The 26,778-nt window shown below is 48.7% G+C and overlaps 1 protein-coding gene across 4 annotated transcripts in view; it reads left to right on the forward strand.

Annotated features, from left to right (window-relative positions):
• MYO1B (myosin IB) overlaps positions 1–26,778 on the forward strand; it is a 197,594-nt gene that overhangs the window by 121,904 nt on the left and 48,912 nt on the right. For 3 of the 4 annotated variants that reach the window (XM_077319495.1, XM_077319496.1, XM_077319497.1), the window contains exons 8-13: positions 17,759–17,857; positions 18,038–18,141; positions 19,239–19,386; positions 19,739–19,857; positions 21,086–21,172; positions 21,395–21,460. In XM_077319495.1, coding sequence (XP_077175610.1) covers positions 17,759–17,857; positions 18,038–18,141; positions 19,239–19,386; positions 19,739–19,857; positions 21,086–21,172; positions 21,395–21,460 — 623 coding nt within the window. Of the gene's footprint in view, positions 1–16,399; positions 16,510–17,758; positions 17,858–18,037; positions 18,142–19,238; positions 19,387–19,738; positions 19,858–21,085; positions 21,173–21,394; positions 21,461–26,778 lie in introns of those variants that run through there. The other variant, XM_077319498.1, reaches the window with a different exon arrangement.

Here is a 26,778-nt window from a genome sequence, read left to right on the forward strand (position 1 = left end):
AAAAATAGGCAGTTTTCCATCCACACAACATGCAAAGCCCTTGGACCACAATCTTTCCAAACGGTCAATCAAACCAGGCCTTGGAAATAGCACAGTAAAGGTGGGGAAAGTGAACTATTAGGGGGTGACCTTATATGAATGTGTCCTTGGGCTCATGGGAATTGTAGTCCATGGACATCTGGAGGGCCACAGTTTGACTACCCTTGATCTAGGGTATGTTTTTTTGGGGGGGGAGGGGGACCAAGCAAAATGGTTTGTCACTGCCTGGAGAGACCGAGGTATGACCTTGCTTACCTTCTGAGATCTGACCAGATCTGGCTAGCCTGGGCCTTCCAGGTCAGGGCAGAAATACGGACCTAGCACTGATGCAAGGGCATGATTACAGCTGTCTGTGACCTGCATTCGGGCTACCCAGTAACCTCAGAGTTCTTTCTTTCTTTCTCCCTGGGGGTGGCTTAGTCATCTGTCTCTTGTCTGGCCAAGTCATAAGGAGAACACAGCCGGCGCATATGCGTGCTCCAGCCAACCCCGCAGGAGTAATAAACGCGCATTTCAATTACCCCGTTGGCACATCAGAAGGCCGTAATTATTGCCAAAGTGGAACTAGCCAGGAATCAGAAATAATGAACAATATGCCTTGTAGTAAGCTGCAGTTTCCAGTGGGAGTTTTCTGGTAAATTGATTTAAAAAAAAATCTGCCATCGACTTGCTGCCGATTCATGGATGCTCCATAGGGGTTTCAAGGAAAGACGTGGTTTGCTGTCGCTTACCTCAGTGTAGTGACCCTGAACTTCTGCAGTGGTCTCCCAGTGCAAAGACTAACCTGGGTGGAACTGGCTTAGCTTTCGAGATCTGACAAGATCCTTTTTTTTTTTTAATTATTATCTATTATTGAATTTTTATCCCACCACACCATTCTTGGAAATGACTCAGGATGGGTAACAGTTACATAAAGCCCAAATTATCCCTCCCCCCCCCCATTAAAAACCCACACAACACTAAACAGAGGATCGGCAGTAATATTCCCCCCTTGCCCTACCCAGCCTGTCCGGATTGCCCTCCGCCTTGGAGTATGGGGTTCGCCTGATGTTCTAGCACAACCTGAGGAGGGGTCCCTGATCTTCCCAGCTCTGGCCTCAACCAAAGACCTGGCGGAAGAGGTCTGTCTTGCAGGCCCTGCGGAATGCTGACAACTCCGGCAGGGCCCTTAGCTCTCCCGGAAGCTCATTCCACCAGGTTGGAGCCTGGGTCACAGAATAATAGAATAGAATCATAGATTCATAGAGTTGCCTGGGGTCACCACTGCTCCAGGGTCATCACCCGCTCAGTGCAGATTCTGACTGAACGGGTGGGATTCAATGGCAATGTGTTGTCCGACTTGAAACCATAAGCAGTTATTAGCACTCCGTTTTCTGAAGGTAGATTCAGGTGGGTCGCCATGTTGGTCTGAAGCAGCAGAACAAATTGAGAGTCCAGGGGTACCTTTAAGACCCACAAAGTTTTATTCAAGCTATCTGCTTTCGTGTGCAGGCACACATCAAACTAGCCCTTCCTGGCTGTTAATCCTCTCTCCTGTCCCTATATGTAATGGTTGAGGAAATTTTATTATATCTTAAAAAGTGTGCATGTACACGACAGCTTAATCTTTGACTAAAACTTCATTTGTTGTAAAGATGCCAAGGGACTCAAACTTTGAGAGCCTGCTTGATGCACTGGTTAGGAGTGCGGACTTCTAATCTGGAGAGCTGGGTTTGATTCCCTGCTCCCTCACACGCAGCCAGCTGGGTGACCTTGGGCTAGTCACAGCCCTGATAGTGCTTTTCTCCCAGAGCAGTTTCTCTCAGAGCTCTCTTAGCCTCACCTACCTTATTGGGAGTCTGTTCTGGGGAAAGGAAGGGAAGACAATTGTAGACAATAAAAAAGCAGCTCTTCTTCTTTCTGAAAGGTTCATCATGGAACTACTACGCAGAAGATCCTTAGCTTTCTTTCAGTAAATGTGCAGAGTTTACTGGCGCACACAATCTGTTGACAGCTTATTGCTTGTGTATGTCTTTGTGCGTCACTAGATAATTGTTGTTATTGAAGTCTCGCAAACACTGCTTCAGTTAAATCACTATTGGTGAGTGGCAAGCAGCAAATGTGGATGTTTTCAAGCAAAATGCTCCTTCTGCTGCTGTGTATCTTTTATGTACAGAATGTCCTGCTCACCAGGGTAGAGTCCTAGTCTCTCCTGAAGGGCTCTAGGATCCCTGTCAAATGCCAAAGTCCTTGACCCAGTCCAGAATCATGATCCACAAGTAGGCCAAGGTCAGGCCACAAAATTCTCAGACCTTAAACATATGGAGAAACATCTGGAGTAGAGGTCCATGAGTGGCTATTAGCCAGAAGGTACAAGTGGAGCACTGTGTCTGGGACAGTGATACTCGGTCTTCTTGGTGCTCGGGGGTCAACTGCGGGAGGGCATCTGGAGTTCAGGTCCTGTTGGTGGACCTCCTGATGGCACCACTGTGGACTGGATGGGCCATTGGCCTGATCCAACATGGGTTCACTTATGTTCTTATGTCTGGGGCAGTGATGCTCTGTATTTTTGGTGTTTGGGGAGGGGACAAGTGGGAGGGCTTCTGGAGTTCTGGCCTCACTGTCAGTCTCCCGATGGCCCCTGGGTTTTGTCCACTGTCTGACACGGAGTGTTGGACTGGATGGACCATAGTCCTGATCCAACATGGCTTCTCTTACGTTCTTATGTCTGGGGCAGGGATGCTCAGTCTTCTTGGTGTTTGGAAATCCACGGTGGGAGGGCTTCTGAAATTCTGGCCCTGCTGGTAGGCTGATGGCACCATCGTGACCATCGTGACTTTGACCATCGTGTGGCACAGAATGTTGGACTGGATCCAGCATGGCTTCTCTTACGTCTGGGGCAGTAATACTTTGGGGCTTTTCGCACCGGGATCTTTGTTGCAAATTGGTCACTGAACGAAAAATCGCCATTTAAAATAGTGGAATTCGTCGTTATGCATACCTGCCTTTGTAGTGGAATCCGGTTGCGTTTTGTAGCGTTTCCCGCAGCTTCCGGTCTCGGCAGAAAAGGAAGCGCTATTGCCAAGCTCGTCCCGCCCCTAGCCGTCAAGCAGCCAATGGGCAGCCGTTAGCATGCTCCCAAACAGCCCCTTTCCCTTTAAGAAAGGTTTTTTAAAAAAAAACAGACCCATTGTAACGAATCTGTGTAGATTCGTTGCAACGGAGAGACCCATCCAGCTGCCTAATGTGAGCTGTCGTTTGATCGTATGATCGTTGCCACGCTGCCTCGAGTGATAAAAAAAAAATCCCCCCCCCCTCTCACGGGCCCGATTTTCGGCTGAATTAATGTGTAAAAAATAAAGGGACTTTATTTCAGCAAACGGGCTTTTATGTGGTTTGTGCTTAGTGACTAAAGGTGAAGGACTGAAGCCAGGGAAGCCTTTAAACAGAAAGAGGCTCGCTGGTGCGTTTATCCCCGCTTGCTCGGAGAAAAAAAAATGGAGATCGCTTCGCCGGAAGTTTGGAGGACAGGCTCAGGAGGAGGGACTTTGAAGAAACCGCAACAATGTTAATGCACAGGTCTTTATCGCTAGTGTTGCAGATTGTTTGCAAGAGTGTAGCGCTTTCCGGAGGGTGAATCCACTTTTTGGGATTCCCCTGAAAGCGCTACAACAAAGCGCTTTTTGCTGATCGGTTTCAGGAGTGTTGCAGATTGTCTACGACGTCGTGCGTTATGGCAAATCAATAGCGTTTCCAATTGGCAACCATTGTGCGATTTTGAAGCCGTGCAAAAAGCCCCTTTGTATTCTTGGTGGCTGGGGGTCAACAACAGGAAGGCTTCTCAAATTCTGGACTTGCTGGTGGATCTCCTGATGGCGCCTGTTTTTTATATATATATAATGTGAAACAGCATGCTGGAGAGGATGAGCCTGTGGCCTGATCCAACGTAGCTTTCTCTTACGTTCTCATACAATGCAGGAAACTGGTACAACTTTCAGCAACGATAGATCAAGATGGGTAGCCATGTCAGTCTGTTTGTAGCAGCAGAAAAGAGAAGGAGGCCAGGAGCACCTGAAAGACGAATAAAATTTATGGCAAGAGAGGAGCTCTCTTGAGTCATAGTGACCCATTATGGATGGCAGTAGCCATGCTGGGCTGCTGCCGGGCATTGCATCGGGGTGCTTCCTGCATATGCATGTGGAGGGAATCGCCCAGCGTATGTGGATCGCCCTGGCGTAGCATATGTGCGTACACAACAGTGGGGCTGAGAAGCCCGGTGTGCTGCCTGGTGGCAGCAGCAGCGGGGGGGGGGGCATGGGGACCCCACCACACGATGGCAGGAGAGCGGCATGCTGCTCTCCCACCACTGTGGGGGTGGGAGGACTCCCTGGCCAGCTCTGTGGCCCCGCGGAGCTGACAGGGGCATGCAGTGTCCCTGCAGGGACACCACAGGTCAGTGGAGGAGCCAGGCCTTTGAGCTTCAAACCATCGTTAAGACCCGGCTCTGCCCATTATGCACGGCGCCGGCCCAACCTAGCCCCCCTGGGTGCCTGTGGCATCCCAGGGAGCGCGGAAGATTACGCATTCCCGTACCACGGCCCTTCCAGGGAACTGTGCTGGGTCGGTGGCAGTGTTGTGTGCAGTCAGGATTGCCCTGCTGCTACCATCCCAGATAACCCACACAGTGCATACTCAGTCAGTAACTCACAAAAGCTCCTCCCCTGCCATAAATTTTGTTAGCTTTTAAGGTGCTCCTGGACTCTTGCTCTTTTCAGCAGTGGTGGCCACGTTAGTTCCACACTGGCAACATCCTTATATAGGGAGTTTCCCTACAGGAGTCCCATGGTAGGCTTCTCTGCACAAGCTGTATCAGCTCCCCTACTCTAGAACGGTACTTGGGCCCAGATACCTTGGTGACATGGTCTCTTGTCGCTTTTCTGTAGCAGAGGAGAGCCCTCCGGCCACTAGGCATGCAGGCCTGTGCCTGGCCCATGCGTCTGCCTTTGCCTCCTCTGTTCCTGGGGGCTTCGAGAGACCGTGGTGGGTCTGATCATGGGCCTCCAGGCCTGAGGACCCTGCTGTCTTAAGGTCCCTTTGGAGAGAGATGTTGGAGAGTCCATCTCTCTGGGACGGTCTGCCTGGGCAGGGCTGGGGAGGCAGGTGGTCCTTCTCTGAGGAATTCCTTTTCCCAAGCTAACCCATGGCAGTCCTTGACACAGATGGCTGACCCACAGCCATTTTGAACACATTGGGTTGGATCCTCTGCAATAAAAGCATAATGAGCTCTCAAAGATGGATCTACAGAAGCCCCCTCACCCCGCCCTGCCCTCCGAGGCCCTCCTGAAGGAGACACCCCAGAACACAAAGAGCTGCAGTAAAGACAGAGAATTGTGCCCTCTGTTTCTTGTTAGCCAAGCTTCAGTTTACACAAGATTAGGCAAGGTTGTTTTGCACTACAGCAAATATCTGGTTTCCTACCTGTAACTACTTTCTGGAACATTTCTGTAAGGGCTGAACGGAGAATGTTTGCTTTTGGAAATTGCTAATTACTTTAACTTCCCTCCTTTAAAGGAACTCTGCTCCAGAGCCAAGCTGGGAGAGGCTGGGCACATCTGAAAGAGCTAAATGAAATGCGCTCAGGAAACTGTTTATATTAAAACCTCAGGAGGCGTGCGAGTAGTTACAGCCCGGCTGGTGTCCAGCATGTTGCCAGTGCGATGAAGTACGCCTGTGTTTGTGTCGGTCTGCCATAAGTGTCTGACAAAACCATATATATGCTGCAGAATTCCTTTCCCATGTAATCATTTCGAAAGGGAGACAGGAGAGGACTGAATGAATGAATGAACAGCGTGCGGAAAGGCCGAAAAGCAAGGCTCTTTAGTAGATTACTACGTACTGCGTAACATGCTTATGTCAAGTCTGTCTACACAAAGGGATGAAGATTGTAGTAGAAGAAGAAGAGTTTGTTCTTACAGGCCGTTTTTCTCTACCCGAAGGAGTCTCAGAGCAGCTTCCAATCACCTTCCCATTCTTCTCCCCACAACAAACTCCCTGTGAGGTAGTAGAAGAAGAATTGGTTCTTATATGCTGCTTTTCTCTACCCGAAGGAGTCTCAAAGCAGCTTACATTCTCCTTCCCTTTCCTCTCCCCACAACAGACTCCCTAGGAGGTAGAAGAAGAAGTATAGTCGGTTCTTATATGCCGCTTTTCTCTATCTGAAGGAGTCTCAAAGCAGCTTACAGTCGCCTTCCCTTTCCTCTCCCCACCACAGACACCCTGTGAGGTGGGTGAGGCTGAGAAACCCCTGATATTCCTGCTCGGCCAGAACAGCTCTATCAGTGCTGTGGCAAGCCCAAGGTCACCCAGCTGGCTGCATGTGGGGGAAGAGTGTGGAATCAAACCCGGCTCTCCAGATTAACAGTCAGTGCTCCTAACCACTACACCAAGCCGGCTCTCCCTACAAAGTACAGAAGTGTGTATGTGAAGGAAGGCACCAAGGGATTGCCAACATACTTTTGTTTCCAGGACTGTTGCAATGTAATTGTCAAATGGTGAGGGTCAGGAGTCCCCAACGTGGTGCCCACCAATGCTTTCCTGGCCCTCACCAAGTGCTTATAAAGAGTGCCTGTGGGCCATGTTGGGTGTTTCCCCAGCAGGGCTTCTGGTTGGCTGTACAGATTAAAAGGCATCCTATTAAAGGTTGGGCCTGAACCATTGCAGAGTTGCTATTCGAATTAGCCCTAACCTCACTTCCTGACATCTGGTGGTTGGCTCCACCTCCTGCAGCGTCCATTTTGTCACTGCCCCCACTGCCTCTTGTCAGAATTCAGCAATTGCCTGCAGGCTCAGAAAGACCGGGACCTGTGGACTGGCGTCCGTTGGCTCAATGTGATATCTGAATCCAGCTAAGGAGCACATTGTTAAGGGGGTGCAAGCTTTAAACAGGGAAGAATAAATGCATAATATGAGCTTCATGAGATCAGGCCAGTGGTTCATCAACCTCCGTGTCCTTTCTTGAGTTGTAGCCATTTTAGAGTCCTTGGGTGGATTGCACAAGAGTTCCGAACAATAGCAGTGGCCATAAATCCTCTTAAGCCCTGGACAGTATAATTCTTCAGGCATGTCAGGGCAAGAAGGTATGTGCCCAGGGTTGTTTTAATTAACATCTACTCAAGTTCAATGTATTTTTCCTAAATCTGTATAGAGCGCCTGACCTGGATCACCCAGGCTAGTTCGATCCCTTCAAATCTCAGGAGCTAAGCTGGCTAGTATTTGGATAGAAGACCTCTAAGGATTTGGGTGATAGTTCTTCCAAAGAACACTAGGGGTCATGACATGGAGGCAGGATATGGCAAACCACCTCCAAACATCCCTTGCCTAGTTGTCAGACAACCCTTGGATGGATGGATGGATGGATGGATGGATGGATGGATGGATGGATGGATGGATGGGTGGGTGGGTGGGTGGGTGGATGGATGGGTGGATGGATGGATGGATGGATGGATGGATAGGGAGGGGTTCCTTCAAATTGCTGGCTCTCACCTGTAAAGTTCTCCAGAACTTGCATCCACCATACCTAAAGGACTCTCTCTCCCCACATAAACCAGTGACCCAGCTTAGATCATCCATTGCACCCAGATAGTCTCCTCAGCAATAGTTAAGACTCCCTCCTTTTCCAGTTTTGGATCCTGGTTTATAAGATGGCCTCCCAGAAGAGGTGGGCGTTTTCATGACTTGCAGTACTATGATCCCATTCTATTTGATATTGTGTGTGTTTTAAGTGTGAATGTAAGAACGTAAGCAAAGCCTGCTGGGTTAGACCAGCCTCCTGAGAGCCAGCCTGGAAGAGGAAGGGGAAGGTCTTTGTACGCTACTTTGGAACTACTTTGACTAGTGAACAGTGGGATATAAAAACCAACTCTTCTTTGAGAGCCAGTATGGTGGAGTGGTTAAAGAGCCATGGATTCTAATCTGGAAAACAGGGTTTGATTCCCCACTCCACATAAAATCCAGCTGGGTGACCTTGGGCTTTCCACAGTTCTCTCAGAGTTCTCACAGAGCAGTTCTCTTAGAACTCTCTCATCCCTACCTGCCTCAGAGGGTATCTGTTGTGGGGAGAAGAAGGGAAAGGTATTTGCATTCACTACCTTCGGGTAGACAAAAGTGAGGTATAAAAACGCTAGTTCTTCACGGAGCAGCCAACCAGTTGCCCTAGGCAGCCAAACAAACAGGCCTTGGAGTCCAGGGCTCTTCCAGCACTGGTGTTTGGTGGTTTATGGAGGCTTCCTTTGGTCACTGTGGCTATTGTTATTACGTTATTGTTATTATGTAAATGTTATTGCTATTACCACCTTACTGTTACTTGAATGATGTTACCTGTACCATTTTGTTGTTTCCTGTAAACCGCTCTGAGCCTTCGGGGAGGGCGGTATAGAAATAAAATAAATAAAATGAATAGTGTCGGCACTGAGCTCACCAAGGTATGGCTTTGGCGTTACGTGGCTTTTGTCCGTAAATGCACTCCTTCCCTATAAAAGGAAGGTTATCATTCTTGTGTAGGTAAGGTGCCATCAGGTTGCAACTGGTTTATTTCAACCCTGTAGGGTTTTCAAACAGAAAAGACAAGCAAGAGTCAAACAGAAGTGTTTTGCCATTGCCTTCTACAGCTTAGTGACTTGGATTTCCTCAGTGGTCTCCTGGGAAGTATTAACTAGGACTTACCCTGCTGAGATCTGATGAAATTAAGGAAGCCTGGGCCACCCACAGTAAAGCAAGAGATGAACAGACCTAGTTTGCCATTGCCTGTTTCTTCCTACTGACCCTAGACTTCCTCGGTGGGCTCCCATCCAAGCATTAACCAGGGTGTCAGGTTCAAGTCAATTTCCCCCAGTAAGCAGACTCTTGGTTGACAAAATCTCTTTATTGAAGGGTTAACAAAACAAATACATGACACTCCTTGCCGAAACTAAAGTTAGCGGAAGCCCGCCTAGTTATATTACTGTTCCAATTGAAGCAGAAAGTGTTCTGCACATGATTGGGGAAGCTCAGCGGGGAGGGGAGCCAAGCGCAGTAGAAGTCTCTTTCTTTCTTTTCTTGAAGGTGGGGGGATTGGAGACAGCAGAGGAAGTGGGGAAATAAGGCAAATCTCTGCTGAGAGAGGGCTTTTGGAGCGCAGTCACTTTAAGACAAGCCTTGCAACCAGGAACCAGGAAGTCTTTGAACTGACGTCCTGGCCAATCAGGGAAGATTGCTTTGCTACAAGGCACAGAGAATGGAGTTAACTCGCAAAAAGCAGAAATCTGCACGCTTACTGATGACGATTTTTAAAATATCGAGGGTTATATCCACTCCTGGATATCGCGGGGAAAAGGTAGAGTCACTATGGATCAATCATGCATGTTGCAGAGGGAAAATTTAAAGCAGCTCAAATCAAAGTGGAAATCTAATTCAGTGTAGACGGCGGGAATTTATTAGGACTGGGAGTGGGTAAAAGGCCCCATGCAGACTATACCCAGGGCAAGAGACGAACTGACACAGTTTGCTATTGCCTGCTTTGGAATAGTGACCCTGAGCTTCCTTGGAGGTCTCCCATCCAAGTACTAACTTGTACTAACCCTGCTAGGCTTCCAAGATCCGATGAGCCTGGGAGAGTCAGGGCCATCCAAGTTGGAGTATCCAGCCTTCTTGGGGAAAGTCAGTAAAGAACGGCACTGATACAGTGGAGGCAACTGTCAATAAATACTTTGCTTTTTTGCCAGGGTGGTGTAGTGATTAAAGAGCTGTGAACTCTAATCAGGAGAACCAGGTTTGATTCCCCACTCCTCCACATGCAGCCACCTGGGTGACCTTGGATTAATCAAGGCTCTCTCAGAACTGTTCTTGCAGAACAGTTTTATCAGTGCCGTGGCGAGCCCAAGGTCACCCAGCTGGTTGCATGTGGGGGAGCGCAGAATCGAACCCGGCATGCCAGATTAGAAGTCCGCACTCCTAACCACTACACCAAACTGGCTAAGCTGTGGATTCAACAGTCTACAGCAATTCTTCACTTGCTTTTCTGCTCTTCATTATCACGAGCAACGTAAGCATATGGGAAAATATCAAGACTCTATTACACTATGGAGTGCATAAATCACAGAATGTATTTATCATACGTTATGGCTTTGAACAGAAGAGTGAATCCAGGGCTGGTTTTGCTGGAAAGGGAAATTATCAGCCATACCCATATGGTCTGTTGGCAGCTCTCTGAATTGCGTCCCCTTTGAATGTCACAGCCCTGACACCAATATGGCTGCATTTTTTTCCCCTTTCCTTTTTCTTTCTCTTGCCGTTGCTGTAGTTACTGCAGAATAGGAAGCCCTCCAAAGCAGAGTAGGAAATGATGGGCCATGGGATCTGTCAAGGAATCCTTGCTTGCAGGAGGAAGAGAAGCTAGATGTGTCCGTCGTTTCACAGGGTAGCCAAGTTGGACTGCCATAGAACCCCCCCGCCCCCAATTCAAGTCCAGTCGCACAACAGAGACGAACCTCTTTTTGCGATTCCTCAGTCCTCCACATGCAGCCAGCTGGGTGATCTTGGACTCCTCATAGTCCTTATAGAGCTGTTCTCACAGAGCAGTTCTCTCAGAGCTCTCTCAGCCCAACTCACAAGGGGCCTGTTGTGGGGAGAGGAGGGGAAGGTGATTGCAAGCCGCTCTGAGACTCCTTCAGTAGTGGAGAAACTGGGTATAAACCTTCTTCTTCTTCTTCTTCCATCAGACTTCAGAAGAAAATGGTGTCCTTAGACCAGTAGTCCCCAACCTTTCTGAGGTTGGGGACCGGCAGGGCATCGGGGCGCGGCCCGCGGCCTGCGCGGGCCATGCCCACGCATTGCCTGCGCCCGCAGGCCGTGCCCACGCATCGTGCTGCACTCGCAGGCCGCGCCCGCGCGTCGGGCCGCACCCGCGGGCCACGCCCGCGCGTCGGGCCGCGACCGCATGGGCGCAGCCGGCCCTCCCGCAGTAAGAAGCTTCCCGGGCCGCAAGCTTGTGGCCTGGGAAGTTTTTTACTGCAGGGGGGGCGGGGAGAGGGAGCCGCGGCCCGGCGCCATGGCCTTCGTGGCCCGGCACCGGGCCGCGGCCCGCAGGTTGGGGACCACTGCCTTAGACGATATTGCTCAGTACAACGAGATGAGCTATAAAATGTGAATTGTAATATTATGGATCTTCTCTTCCTTCTCCTTTTTTCATAAAAGCTGCCTGCTAGAAAAAGATTTGGTTCCTCCCCCCCTTTGTTTGGCATTATAAACTACCAGTTGAATTCTACTTTTGTACATCGCCCTCAGATGGTGCAGTCAATAGCAGTTCTGTAATATGTAGTGTATTAGATATAAATTAAAAAAATATATCTGTCTTTAAAAAAAATAACACATTTATCGTGAATAGTGTTTGGCCAAGTTTGCTGAAGTTGCGTTTCCCCATCTGTCTTATCCCACTGTTTTATTACTGCCATTTACTTTAGTGCCCCCCTCCCTCCTTTAATTGATTCTATTCTAAGCACCTTCAGGCATGGTTTTATAGGGAAGCAGAAAACACTTCTGCAATCCCAAATTATGCCGTATTACACATGCGGATGGAAAGCTTCGTTTCCATCCATGTCACGTCTCTGCCTTTAAAGCTGAGTCTTCACTTTCCAGGATGTTTTCATTGGGGGTGGGGGGGGTGGCAGATGCTACCATGTCTGGGATCCCATAAGAAATATCCACTGGCACCAGGAGTTTTCTTCCGTGGAACGGAACGACCTTGTCCTCCCTTTCCACAGTAGCCCTGAATGATCCGCAAAATGCTTCTCCAAGAGGCTGGCGTCCTGAAGGGTGAGAGAATTCAGAGGACCACAGGAAGAGGGAGGAACGACTGGGAATCCCATTCCTTCTGTTAATGCCGTGGCTCTCAACCTTAGGGTCAGGACCCCTTTGGGGGTCGGACACTTTCACAGGAGTCGCGGAAGGGCAAGTTGCTTGGCCGGGGGGGGGGCGCTATCCACACAACAGCCTTGCGGGGTAGATCAAGCGTTCATCTGTCTGGAGCAGCGGAAAAGAGCAAGATCGGCATAGTGGGACAAGAGGCAGAGCTGAACGGAGAAACCTTGGGGGGAAAGCCAATTTATAGACAATAATGAACAATGGATCTTCATGCTATTGGTCAGTTTTGGTTTAATTTCTGTGAAAGAACACTTGTATAGTTTTATGGTTGGGGGGTCACCACAACTTGAGGAACTGTATTAAAGGGTCATAGCATTAGGAAGGTTGAGAACCACTATGTTAATGGGAATTGTCCATGAGATCCAAGCCAGTACCTGAGCCTTCATCACAGTGAGAACCAATATTATTAACAAATAACCACCTTTAACTTTAGAAGGGGTAATCTCTCTCAAATGAGGGAGTGGAAGGGGAAGTTAAGGAGAGTCAAATCTCTTTGGAAAGCTTGGGGACTTAGGACAGATAAAAGGAAGTCCTTCATCCAAAGAGTTATTAGCACATGGAATTCAGTGCTGCAGGAAGTAGTAGCAGCTACAAGAATAGACAGCTGCAAGAGGGGATTAGAGAAACGTTTGGAGTAGAGCTCCATCAATGGCTGTCAATCACAAAGTATTGAGGGAACTCTGGACGGCATATAAGAACCAACTCTTCTTCTTCATCATCAAATCACAAACTACTTCTTCTTTTTGTCAACCACAAAGTATTGAGGGAACACTGGGCGGCATATAAGAACCAACTCTTCTTCTTCATCATCAAATCACAAACTACTTCTTCTTTTTGTCAACCACAAAGTATTGAGGGAACCCTGGGCAGCATATAAGAACCAACTCTTCTTCATCAAGTCACAAACAACTTCTTCTTCGAGTCACATATGACTTTTGGTGATCCCTCATGGGGTTTTCAAGGCAGCAGATGAGCCAAAATGGTTTTACCATTGCCTCTCTCTGCCTAGCAACCCTGGACTTCCTCCGTGGTCTCCCATCAGACCAGGGCCAACCCTTCTTAGCTTCCCAGATCTGACAATATTGAGCTAGCCCGGGCCATCTAGGTGAAGCCAAAAGATATACAGAAGTGGTTTGCTATTATGTCTACCTCTACGTAGCAACTGTGGACGTCCTTGGTGGTCTCCCGTCCCATCCTTGCTTCGTTTCTGAGATGTGAATGTCGTTAGAGAATTTTATTGATTTTTTTTTGTAGGAGAACCAGCCGTTGTAGATTTTACACACATATATACACATCTGTCTCCAGAGGTACACCCATCTGCAGAAGCTTTCCTTTCTCCGTAACCTGCCAGGGCTGCCCTTTTTAATTGAGTCCCGTCTCCTGTTACGCAGCATTAACAGAGCTTTCATTCATCACCTCCTTTGTCGAAAGGGCCTGCACATACCCTGTTTGTTGGAGGAGGCGACACAGAGACAAAATCCCGCCGGAAGCTTTCTGAAATATTAATAAGCTGTATTGTCCCGCATCTTGTTCTGGACGCTGACAAAACATTAAACAAAGCAGCAGAACTATGGGGACAACTTGTCTTCCTCGTGCCATGCGGCTTGTAGAGGGGAGGGCCAGGTGTACTTGTAAATACGCCCTTAAGGAGCGTAGTGGGAGGCTGAAAGCGTAGACCAGGAATGGCCCATCTGTGGCTCTCCAGATGTCCATGGACTACAATTCCCACAAGCCTTGCTGAGAAAGTCTGCTCTGGGGTCTCAGCACTATTAGACTATTCTCAGCTGCCTTTCATTTTTGTCAGAGTTCGTATATACCTAAGTAACGAATCAAGTCACAACTGACTGAGAGGCTTCAAGGCGAGTAGAGGCGGATGGCCATTGCCTTCCTCTGCAACAGTCTTCCTTGGTAGTCTCTCTACTATGCTCCTGAGATCAGATAAGGTTAGATAAGAACAGAAGGGAAAAGCCAGCTGAACTACTCTGGTGATCGGAGCCTCCAAAGGTAGGGTGGCATCGAAGATACCGTCTAGGCAGGGCAAACGTGCTTCCCCTCCTGGTCCTTTCCTCCCCAGCCACGGGATCTCCGTCTTGGAGGGGTTGAGTTGCAGGCGGCTCTGCTTAACCCAACTGTCTCTGATTCCAGGTGAATGTTTCTGGGGGAGTGTCTGGATGGCCATCCATCAGGAGATAGGGCTGGGTGCCATCGGCATATTGTTGACACCCGAGCCCAAATCCCCGGACCAGTTGAAGAGTTACTATTAGAGTTGCGCATTCTCTCGTTCCCTCGAGAGTTTGTGGTTGGCATTTTGTGGTTACACCCACCAACTGTGTTAGGATTCTCACAGGCTTGGAAAGTTTAGGGACCCCTGCTCTGTGGCTTCTTGTATGTAAGGCTTCTGTGTATTCCTGCTGAAAGACCGAGACTTTCCTAAGAACAATAGATTAGAACCCTCAGAGCTTGCAGTTAATGCTGCACATATAATTGGGAAAGGGGCGTCAAGTAATCTGGCAAAAAACAGCGCATCTACCTTCTCCAGGCAGCACACGATTTCCATTTTTGATAGCGTGGCATGTGATGAACAGTCAGTTTCCTTAAGCCACATAATTGTTATGAAATAGCAGGTAACTTTGCTGGCACACAAAGTGGGTGGGCCAGGGAGGGCTTTTTTCCAACAAGGTTTCTGGCTGACTACCGGAGATTTGTTGGGCTGTGCAGATTTGTGAGTGTCCTGCATATTGCAGGGGGTTGGACTAGATAACCCATGAGATCCCTTCCAATGCTATTATTCTATGATTCTATGATTTTTAAAAATATTACTTTGGCTGTAGCTGCCACCTCGGCTAGTTAAACGGTAGCAATGTTGTGGCTGACTCTGCCTCCTGTGCCAGCTGTTTGAGCACAGTGCCCACTGTCCCGTGTCGGAATTACAAATGTGCCCGGCAGGCTCAAAAAGGTTGGAGACCCCTGAGCTAGCAGCATGTGAAAGGGCTGTCGTTCAATACTGCTATCCAATGTGAAATCCCCGTGTCCTACCCAATGAGTCTCTGATTGTACCCCCCAAAAAACATACTCTGTGCCCCCAAAGCATAACATTTTGAGTCATGCCCTATGAATTGGTTGTTAATAACATTAAGCTAACTCTGCAAAGAATTTATTTATTTATTTCCCGCCATTCCCCGAAGGCTCATGGCGGGTTAAAGGTAAAAGTATCCCCTGTGCAAGCACGGAGTCATGTCTGACCCTTGGGGTGACGCCCTCCAGCGTTTTCATGGCAGACTCAATACGGGGTGGTTTGCCAGTGCCTTCCCCAGTCATTACCGTTTACCTCCCAGCAAGCTGGGTACTCATTTTACCAACCTTGGAAGGATGGAAGGCTGAGTCAACCATGAGCCGGCTGCTGGCATTGAACTCCCAGCCTCATGGGCAAAGCTTTCAGATGGCTGCCTTACCACTCTGTGCCACAAGAGGCTCTTCGTGGCGGGTTACAAATGTCAGATATAATCTAAAAAATCCCATGAAATCCCCTGACATCAAAACCATAAAATACAACAATATCAACAGTATAAAATAAAAATACGGCAGAAACATCATCCCATCTCTAACATCTCTAGCAATACCTCTCGGGGGCGGGGAGGAGGGTCAGGAAGGGACAGATGGAACTTGCAAGCCGCCTCTCCTATAGGGTGCCCATGATCGTCCTTTCTGCCCAGCCTCAGCCATAGACCTGGCGGAAGAGCTCCGTTTTGCAGGCCCTGCGGAACACTGAAAGCTCCCGCAGGGTCTGCAGCTCCTCCGGGAGCTCACTCCAGCAGGTCGGGGCCAGGGCCTAAAAGGCCTTGGCCCTGGTCGAGGCCAGGCGTGCTTCCCTGGGGCAGTCCCTCAGATATGCGGGTCCCAGACCGCGTATGGCCTTAAAGGTCAAACCAAAACCTTGAACCGGATCTGGACAGCTACTGGCAACCAGTGCAGCTGCCTCAGCACCGGCTGGATATGGGCCCTCCATGATGTTCCTGTGAGGACCCTAGCAGCTGGGCTTTGGACCAGTTGTAATTTCCGGATCAAGCCCAAAGGCAGGCCAGCGTAGAGTGAGTTACAGAAATCTATTCTGGAGGTGACTGTCGCATGGATCACTGTGGCCAGGTGTTCAGAGGACAGGTAGGGTGCTAGTAGCTGAGCCTGGCAAAGATGGAAAAACGCCTGGCTAGCTACTCGTCTGACCTGTGCCTCCAGGCATCAATGATCACTCCCAGATCCCTGGCCTGGGGTGCGGTCTTAAGTTGCATCCCTGCCAGGGTGGGTAAGCGCACTTCTTGGTCTGCCATGCTCCAGATTTTTTCCTGATGATAGGCAGGCTAGGCTCCTCCCCTTTCTAAGAGCTGCCAATGGGAGCAGACGGAAGGTTGGTGAGAGGGACAGTTGGAAACAGACATTAATTCAGTTGGGATAGAGACCGGCTGAGCACGGCTGGTGGAGGAGAGCAGCTGAAGACTGACCGGGAAAAGGGGAAAGGGAAAGAGTTTCAACAGTCTATATGTAAATATATATTAGGAGATGAATACAGGGTGGCAGTGTTTGAATGAAGCAGTGTTTGGGGTCCCCAGCCCCAACAGCTCTCCGTAATGTCTGAGTGAGGAGGGACGAGGACATCAGAAGAGCCCTGCTGGATCAGACCAGTGGTCCATCTAGTCCAGCCTCCTGTCTCACACAGGGGCCAACCAGCACCTCTGGAGAGCCAAAAACAGGGAGTACAGGCTGCGTCCTTCATAAGAATATAAGAAGACCCTTTCTGGATCAGATCAGTGGCCCATCTAGTCCAGCGTACCATCTCACATAGTGGCCAACAAGTTCCTCTGGAGGGCCAACAACAGGGCAGAGAGGCTGAGGCCTTCCTAAGAACATCAGAAGAGCCCTGCTGAATCAGACCAACAGTCCATCTAGTCCAGCAACCTGTCTCTCACAGGGGCCAACCAGTTCCTCTGAACAGCCAAAAACAGGGAGTACAGGCTGAGTCCTTCATAAGAACATCAGAAGACCCTTGCTGGATCAGACCAGTGGTCCATCTAGTCCAGCATCCTGTCTCACACAGGGGCCAACCAGCTCCACCAGAGGGCTTACAAGAGAGGACATAATGGTTGAGACCTTCCCCTGATGTTGCCTCCTGGCTCTGGGATTCAGAGCATTAGTGCCTCTGACTGTGGAGTTTCCCCCCTAATCACCATGGCTAGTAGCCATTGATAGACTGATCCTCCATGAATTCATCCCCTTTGAAAGATCAGAAAAACTGGGCTATTATGTCTGGTTGTATTTCTGTGGGGAAGAGATAGGACCTGGGATAAGACACAGTCATGTAGCTCTGTATGATTTAAAAGAGGCATCATGGTTAGGAAACAGTGACTACGTGGGCCTACCTGTACCCCTGAACCTGTAGGATAGAGATCATGGAGGGCAGTAGAGACTCTGAGTTAGTAAAAAAAACAAAACAAAAAAAAAGCATGATAATGTTTGAAAGAATTTTATTGGGGGGTATCCTTTGTAAATGGAAGGAATATTCCAGTCATCTGACTGTGGTTGGGAAACTTGTGTGCTTTGACCTCTGTCTGCCAAATTTTGCTTCGCTCTCCGGTGGTTCCAATACAGATGTGTGGTGAAGACGAGGCATGCTTGAACAATGGAAAATAATTACCTTTTTAACCTTTCTTATGATTCTGTGAATCCAGTGGCACATTTAAGATTAATTCCGGAATACACGGCTACCCACCTGAATTTACCTTTTCGTCTTTAGATCTCTTGGAGAAATCCCGTGTTGTTAAGCAACCGAGAGGTGAAAGGAATTTTCACATTTTCTATCAGATACTGTCTGGAGGATCTGAAGAGATGCTTCGTAAGTATACAGGGCTGTCTTTTTAAAATATATATTAAAATATATATATAACTGTATAAGTATGTCCCCAGTTTATTTCATTGTTTTACATGAAGCTGTTCCCCTCACATATTGTTAATGAGCGTCCCGAGTATTATCAAGCAAAAAACTCTGGGTATTTTTTTCTTTTCCTTTTGTCAGAACAACTGAAGCTGGAGCGAGACTTCAGTCGGTACAACTACCTGAGCCTGGACTCGGCAAAAGTGAACGGAGTGGACGATGCTGCCAACTTCCGAACTGTTAGGGTAAGAATCAGCGTGGTTCTGAGTTCCAGAAGTGTGTCAGCGCAAGCTTGAAACATCGTCCTGGCAGCTTGTCCTGTTACAGTGTTTTTAAACAGCTGAGGTTTCTAGCCAGTTGAACTAGAGCAGGGGTGGCCAGAATGTGGCTCTCCAGATGTCCATGGACTACAATTCCTATGAGCCCCTGCCAGCAACTGGCCTTCATCCAGGATGAGCCAGGCCTTAATCAAGGAGGGCTGGCCTTCATCCAGGATGAGCCAGGAAGCTGCTGGGTTGACTTTTGGGTCAGCCACTCCTTCTCTTTCTGTCTCACAGGGTATCTAGAACAGGCTTTTAAAAGCTTTTGACAGTGGAGGAGCCCCTCCTTTGAGGAACCCCCGAAGTGATGTCAGCTGGCCACACCCCCTGCCATGACTCCAGAAGTTGCATAACTACCCGCACCCCCTAACCCTCCTTTTGTTCCCTCCACCCACCTTTACTACTGCTATGGGGGCTTTGCCTCATGTAGGCCAGAAAGAAGAGGAGGAGTTGAGAAGACAGCCTGGATACTCCCCCCCCCACTCCACTTCAGCCTGAAACCCCCCCCCCCATACCACGCCACTTCAGAACTCCCAGGGACCGCCTTCAGAGCTCTTGTAGACCCCCGGGGGTCCATGGACCCCTCATTGGAAATCCCTGGTCCAGTGGTCCGCAACCTTTTCCAGGCTGCGGACCGGCGGTGGCGGGGAGGGCGATCGCCCAGCCGTGCCTGCCACGCATGAGCGCACGCACAGGCAGGTCGCACATGCGCATTTGCAGCCTCACATGGCGCAAACGCACATGCACGACCAGGCCACGCATGCACGGGAGTGCCGAGAATGCGCGTTTGCAGCCACGCATGGTGCAAATGTGCATGCATGGCCTGGTGTGGCCCTGTGAAGGCAGGGAGCCGCGGCACAGTGCCAGGGCCTTCGCCACGGCCCAGTTGGAGATCACTTGTCTAGAGGATCAGATGTGGGAGTGAGCTTCGTTGTACGCACTGAGTGGAGCTGCCTACAAGAAGGGTGAAATCTATTTTTTTTTTTTTGGAAGTCATGCCACTCTCTATTTCCCTTTTCCAGAACGCCATGCAGATTGTGGGATTCATGGACCACGAAACGCAGTCCGTTTTTGAAGTGGTTGCTGCCGTCTTAAAACTGGGGAATATCGAATTCAAGCCCGAATCGCGCGTGAACGGCTTAGATGAAAGTAAAATCAAAGATAAAAATGGTAATTTCAAGTTTATCGCCTTGAGTCTACTGAAACTGACCTGCACTTTGATTTAGATTTCTTTTCGCACTGAACATACTTGTTGACTAATAATAATAAAGAATAAGGAAGTGTTAATAAGTTTGGAGCTAGTCTTTTGTCAAGGTAGAATTGAAAGAATTGTAAGTTTTGCACTGATTGTTACACCTTGATTTGGCTCGGATGATCTTAACTCTAAGATACTTCCCTATGTGTTTTTAAGCCCATCGATGTATGAATCCACCAGTACATAACTCCTTTTAGTGTTGTTAATGTTTGTAAAATCAGACAAAAGGCCGAAATGAGTTTAAGTGGATGTCCTTTGCTTCCTTAGAACTCAAAGAAATATGTGAGCTGACGGGCATCGATCAGTCGGTGCTGGAAAGAGCCTTCAGCTTCCGCACCGTTGAAGCAAAACAGGAGAAGGTCTCCACAACCCTAAATGTGGCTCAGGTATCCACCGATATTTGCATGTGTAAGAGACGTAGGAAGGATTTGCTCTTTGTCGTAACAGCTTGCGTGTGGTCTTAGGTGAAGCCTTTAATTGGTACTCTTTGAGGAGGAAAAAAAATTCCCTTGACGGTTGTGGAAACACAAATAATTATCAGTCTTGGGTGGTTTCTGGGTGAGTTTTCCAGAACTGAACCCATGGCGGGACTCTTTAATAGCAGTCACCTACAACAGATAACAACATTTTTTATTCTGGTAACCAAATTTCATCAGCTCCACAATATGCTGTCGCCATTTTCTCTCATGTGCCATAAAAGGAGAAAACCGTCATACTTGCCCAGTGGGGCGCTGGCTTGCATATCAACTCTGCTCATGTGCCTGTGTTTGTACCTGCATGCACAAACACCTACATCAAGGGGATTGTCCTCTGCTGAATTAGTTCCCACACTGCTTGCTGCTTGCGTGAAGGATACCATGTAGTTTTTCAAGATACAAACACATGGATCTTTTTTTGCATTCAACGCTCATGCAGCATTGAATTCTATGGTTGAGTTTTGAAATCTGACCCAACTGGTGGCCTTCCTGATGGCCACTGGGTTTTGGCCACTGTGTCACACAGAGTGTTGGGCTGTATGGGCCGTTAGCCTGCTCCAACATGGCTTCTCTTCTATTCTTATGTCTGGAGTATTGATGCTCTGTATTCTTGGTGCTTGGGGGGCAACAGTGGAAGGGCTTCTGGAGTTCTGGACCCACCGGTGGACCTTCTGATGGCACCTGAGTTTTGGCCACTGTGTCACACAGAGTGTTGGGCTGTGTGGGCCGTTGGCCTAATCCAACATGGCTTCTCTTCTAGTCTTATGTCTGGGGCATTGATGGTCTGTATTCTTGGTGCTTGGGGAGCAACAGTGGGAGGGCTTCTGGAACCACCAGTGAACTTCCTGATGGCACCTGGGTTTTCACCACTGTGTGACACAGACTGTTAGATTGGATGGCCATTGGCCCGATCCAACATAGCTTCTCTTATTAATAGTTGCTAGTTTCACCCGAAGCGACAAGACATATCTGTTTTTAAGTAAATCCACCAGAAATTCCCTCACATTTTATTATTTCTCCAGAGCAATGCAGGACAATCAAAGCCATCAGCTGCCTCCATCTTAAATCATGCCTCAGGCAGGTGGAACCTCGGACAACCCTCAATACTTCTAATGTTTGCACTTTTATCTTAATTTAGGCTTACTATGCTCGGGATGCGCTGGCGAAGAATCTTTACAGTAGACTCTTTTCTTGGCTTGTGACCAGGATCAATGAGAGCATTAAGGTAATGTTATCTGAAATCAATGTCATTAGAACGAATGAACTGGAGAGTAGCATCGGGTGCTCCTCTGTTTGCAGCGTAGCACTGAAGCAGTGCCAGGGGGCTAAGAATCGCTGCACTCATCTGTCTTTTCCCTGTGCAATGATTTTTATTCTATCACGATGATTGGACAGTCTTAATGTAATCTCAGTTACGGGCATGAAAGTAATACTGAGTTTCTTCCAGGCGCAAACAAAAGTGAGGAAGAAAGTCATGGGAGTTTTGGACATCTATGGCTTTGAAATTTTTGAGGTAATTATCTTTATTATTTCTTTCTTTTTGAGGTTCTTTTCCTTATTGAGAGCCTGCTTGGTGGGGTAGCTGAGAGGGGCGGCCTCTAATTTGGAGAACTGGGTTCTATTCCCATGCAGTCGGCTGGGTGTCCTTGGGCTAGTCCCAGTTGTCTCAGAGCTCTCTCAGCCCCAACCTACCTCACAAGGTGCCTGCTGTGGGGAGAGGAAGAAAAGGGGGTTGTCAGCCACTTTGAGACCCAGGAGTCCTGCTGGGGGACCCTGGGCCAGTCCCAGTTCCCTCAGGACTCTCCTATCCCCACCTGCCTCACAAGGGTCCTGTTGTGGGGAGAGGAAGGGAAGGGCATTGTCAGCTGCTTTGAGACACAGGAGGCCTGCTGGGAGACTTTGGGCCAGTCCTGGTTCCCTCAGGATTCTCCTATCCCCACCTGCCACACAAGGAGCCTGTTGTGGGGAGAGCTACTTTGAGACACAGGCCTGTTGGATGACCTGCTGAGCTCCTCCTCACTGACAGTCTTCAAGCAAAGGTTGGATACACACTTTTCTTGGATGCTTTAGGATGGTTAGGGCTGATCCTGCGTTGAGCAGGGGGTTTGACTAAATGGTGTGTATGGCCCCTTCCAACTCTATGATTCTATGACCTTGGGCCAGCCACAGTTTAAGGTAGCTTACAATCCTGATTGCATTGTAGTACAGGCTGCAAGAAATAACATGCCTCCAATTTCAGAGCTGTACAGTTGTTCCCATTCTCTCTCTGTCACTGCTGACCTTGGTAACTCTTGCCCCCAAAATACAAGCTTGCCTGTGAGACGCTGGAAAGCTCAGCGATCCTTATCAAGACAGATGGGATTTAGGCAGATGCCAGTAAGTTAAGAAAGATCGGTGAGAAAGTTCCCTTAGAAGCCGGAATGCCAACCCTCCTTTTCAAGAGCGCATCAAGGAGATTTGTGGATGTGTGCAGCGTACACTGGTGTTTGCTTAAAGGTCCCCGCAAAATAAACTTGGGACAAACAAAGTCGCAGGACTTTTGTGGGCCAACGACTGTGTGCGCACACCCTGAACAAAACGTTGACATGTTCATATTTGCTTGTATGTGCTCAGGGCCATTTTGCCTGTTGCCCAAAGGCAAATTCTCCTGGTTCAGCACTAAACTGGGAATGGCAGCCCTTCTATCTGATGGATTTTTATCTGGCTTTTCCATCATAACTCCTCGATGAGTATAAGCATACTTGTGGAATGTGTGTGTGTGTCACTTTAAATAGTTTCTCAGGTATCTCCAACAATGTGATGCTTGCTGTGACCTTTGTGTAGAACGAGTCAGCTTGTATGATTTTAAAATGCCAAGGAAATGCTCGCAAGCTCTCTCCATGCTCTTCCTGAAATGATTTTTGTCCAGCACTCATTTGGGCCTCCTATAAGGACTGAAAAGGTGTAGAATATGAACCCACAGGCAATGTAGGCTTGATGTGCAGTTAGGTGGCGGCAGCAGGAGATTACAGTTGATCTCCAAGTGACGGATGAGTTCCCCTGGAGAAAATGGCTGCTTAAGAAGGTGAACCCTGTGGCATTATACTTCACAGAAGTCCCACCCCTCCCCAGGCTCCTCCCCGAAAATCTCCAGCAATTCCCCAACCCAGAGCTGTCTGGATGCAGCCGGATGCCACAGGGGTCAACTACATTTCCACCTTAACAGCTTTTCAAAAGAGTGTATTTATTCATTTCCTTACATCTCAGTACATTTATATACCGCCCTACCTTGTGGCTCAGGGCAGCTTACGGTGAAACATTTGTTGTTCCGTGCAAAGAAAGCATCATGAACCTTATAACATTACAAACAGTGGAACTTGGAACTTATAGCATGCTTAACGGTAGTCCCTAGAAACTTTCCAACTCTGCAGCTGAGTAATTTTTTAAAAAGAAAACTGTACAGCGGTAGATCTGCTTCTTCTAGGAGCAGGCGCAGTGGTTGGTGGCAGGGGCCCCTGGGCTCTAGCTAGTGGGTGTTTCATTGGCCTCAACCAAATAGCTCCATTTTACAGGCCCTGCGAGATTGTTGTAGTTCGGGCGGGGCCCTGATCTCTTCTGGGAGCTCCTTCCACCAGGTGGGGGCCAGGACCGAAAGAGCCCTGTATCTTTTTAAAGCTTCTCATCTGCCCTTCTCCACCAAGCACTGCTGAAGCAAGAGAAAACCCTGTTGGCCACTTCAGTTGCACGCTGCTGTTTTGTGGGCGAAGAATCATAGAATCATAGAGTTGGAAGGGGCCACACAGGCCATCTGGTCCAACCCCCTGCTCAACACAGGATCAGCCCTAAGCATCCTAAAGCATCCAAGAAAAGTGTGTATCCAACCTTTGCTTGAAGACTGCCAGTGAGGGGGAGCTCACCACCTCCTTAGGCAGCCTATTCCACTGCTGAACTACTCTGACTGTGAAATTTTTTTTCCTGATATCTAGCCTATATCGTTGTAACATATGACATGGGTGAGAGCGATCTGGCTGCAACATCTGTCACCCCACTGATCGCCAGGGTCGATTTGGCTGATCTGGCTGGCTAGGTGGGGGTCCCCTTCCTCCCTCTCCGCTCTGTGTGCATCCCTTCAAAAGCTGCACGCTCGGTGGAAGAGGACAACCGTCCCAGACCGTTCTTTGGTCAAGGGCATAGAAGAAGGGCCCTGCTGGATCAGACTGGTGGTCCAACTAGTCCAGCACCCTGTTTCCCAAAGAGGCCAACCAGTTGCCCTGGACGGCCAGACGAACAGCGCTCAGGGCTCAAGGCAATCCCCTGCGTTCCAGAAGTTTGCCACCTCGGTGTATGGAGGTTTCCTTCAATGGCCTTGACTAGTAGCCACTGTGAGACCACTTCTCTGTGAATCTTGGATCTGCTCAGTGTGAACTGGCGTTTGACGCTCAACCGTGCTGGCAAGTTTTAAACGCCTTCCCCAGTGTTGGCTCAAAGCGTCCTGGGTCCTCCCAGCCAAAGCTGCTGCCCTCGTCACTCACCATCCTTGAACAGGAGTCAGCAAGACACACCCGCTGCCGACTCCTTTGCTGCCCCTGCTTTTTTCATTTGGTACATCTTATTTACAATAACAACAACAAGCCTTAAATAGCATATAAAAGTACAATATAAGAAGGGAAAGTGCAAAAGGATGCTAGTGAGAGCAAAGGCAAAGATCATGCTTTAGGGTAGGACATGAAACATTCACGATTTCTCATGGCAAGATATAAAAACTTTGCAACTGGTTCAATGATATCAGGGTTCTGGGATGTCAAAAGAAACGGAGTCTACCTACCGCCTGGTTTTGCAGCCACACAAGGTCGGCTTAACTGTTTGTAGCTTTAACGGTTACATTCCCTCTTGGAGATCCAAGCTACTTGTTGCCTTTGGTACATCAAAGGAAGCTGCACATTCCCAGAACACTTGTGAAATGATCTTATTTCACAAGACTCCGGACAGCGTTTTGCTTCCAGAAGCAAGAAGAGGGGATCTCGTGAGAGTTTGGCGATCAGCATGTGTGGCTTGATGTGATGCTTTTTAAAAAGGCCCAGGGATCGTGTCCAGGTGGATTATCGGCTCCAGTGGCAGGGCCAGCAGGCAGGTGTGAAGATTGCCGCACCCCCCCCCCCCCCTGCAAAATCTGCCCCTGAGCCAGCCCTGTCCAGGGCAGAGTCTGCACTTACTTTGTTTATTCCATTGTCAATCCTGTTGAATTCAGATCGCTTTGAACTCGGATCTTCCTCTCCCCCCCCCCCATTGAAACAGGAAAGTCTTCTGCACGTGGTTAGGGAGGCTCAGAAGGGGGGGGGGAGGCAAGCCTCTTTCTTTCATTTCTTGAAGGGGGGGAGAGGAGCCAGGCAGGGAGCCTCTTTCTTTTCTTGGAGGGGAGGGGGAGAGGATCGAAAAAGGCAGAGGAGGGAGGAAAAATCCAGGACCAACAGAAGTTGAGAGAAATTAGGGGCTTCTCCTTTAAGGCAAGCGTGTCACATGACCAGGTGTGGCCTATCAGAGGTTCTCTACCACGGAGCTTTCTTTCCCAAATGAATATTGAGGATTTTCAGCACTCTGAGATATGGCAGACTAAAGGTAGAGTCACTCCGAATCGATCCTTCTTGCTGCAGAAGGAAAATTAAAATCGGCCAAAATCCAAACGGAAATCGCATTCTGTGTAGAGGGCAGGGACTGAATCGATCTGGGGCTGGAATAAAAGCTCCGTGCAGTTTACACCCAGGCTAATGGTGAAACGGTTGTCCCTTGTTGCTGCTCCAGCAGCCCAAGCTTGGATGTGTGAAACTTTGATCTATCGATCTATTGACTGATTTGCACCAGAGATGCTTAGGAAATGTTTGTGAAGGGATTCACAGAATGAAAGAGCCCAAGAAAGCTGCACTTATGGAATAGGATTGTAGTCTGGTGGTGATGAATATTCTCGGTCACCAACCTGGTGCTGATGAGGCCACAGTGGCCGCCAATAAATTTTGGGGTGCATGCTGCGGAATGTTTTGAAGAAGTGGGGAGGGCTTTTGCCCAGCAGGGCTTCTTACTAGCCGTTGGAGATCTGATTGGCTGTGCAGGTTTTTTAAAACATTGCTGCGGAAGCAGCTTCCACCACAGCTCAAGGATCCGCCCCGTGAAGGGCAGCGGTGCGTATTCAAGAAAATATTTTTAAACAGTATGTCCATTTTAAAAGATGTCTTGTCCAAAGGAGTTTGTGCTAAGAATGCTGAAGAGTCACTTATAAGGGTCATTCATAACCGCACTCTCTGGACTTGGGTCTCTGGACGTGGTTGGCTCCGCCCTCTGTGGTAGCCATTTTGTGGTTAACTCCACCCCTCTGTGACAGCCATTTTGTGCCCACGCCTCCCTGTGTCGGAACATCGCCGGTGCAAGAGAGGCGGTGGGCAAACTCAGTGCCTCTCTGCGTGCACTGTATTTCCAGACCTAGGCGTTTGAAGCGCGTTGAGAAGAAAACGGACTCCGTTCTTAGCATTTCGCATATCGTGCCAGCATTAACGTATTCCCATATAGCTCATCAAATGCTGACATTTGCTCTTCTGATTGCGAGGGCTATATTGGTCTTGCTAATGCATGCATTTCCCCTTTTGCATTACTTTTTATTCAAATGCCCTCTGAAGAGCCCTCTGTTTAGAAGCAATCGTCTTCCCTCGTTTGAGAAGGCAACGCGCATCCTTGATCAAGGAGAAATGTCAGGTTAATTTGCTTCTCCCCGGGGCCACTGCACTAGGAATACTTAGCTCTGTCTAGGATCCGTCATATGATGTCGCCCCTCATGTCACGTCATGTCATGTCATCTCTTAGTTG

The sequence above is a fragment of the Paroedura picta genome, chromosome 2 (genome assembly GCF_049243985.1).
Source record: "Paroedura picta isolate Pp20150507F chromosome 2, Ppicta_v3.0, whole genome shotgun sequence".
Classification (NCBI taxonomy): Eukaryota; Metazoa; Chordata; class Lepidosauria; order Squamata; family Gekkonidae; genus Paroedura; species Paroedura picta.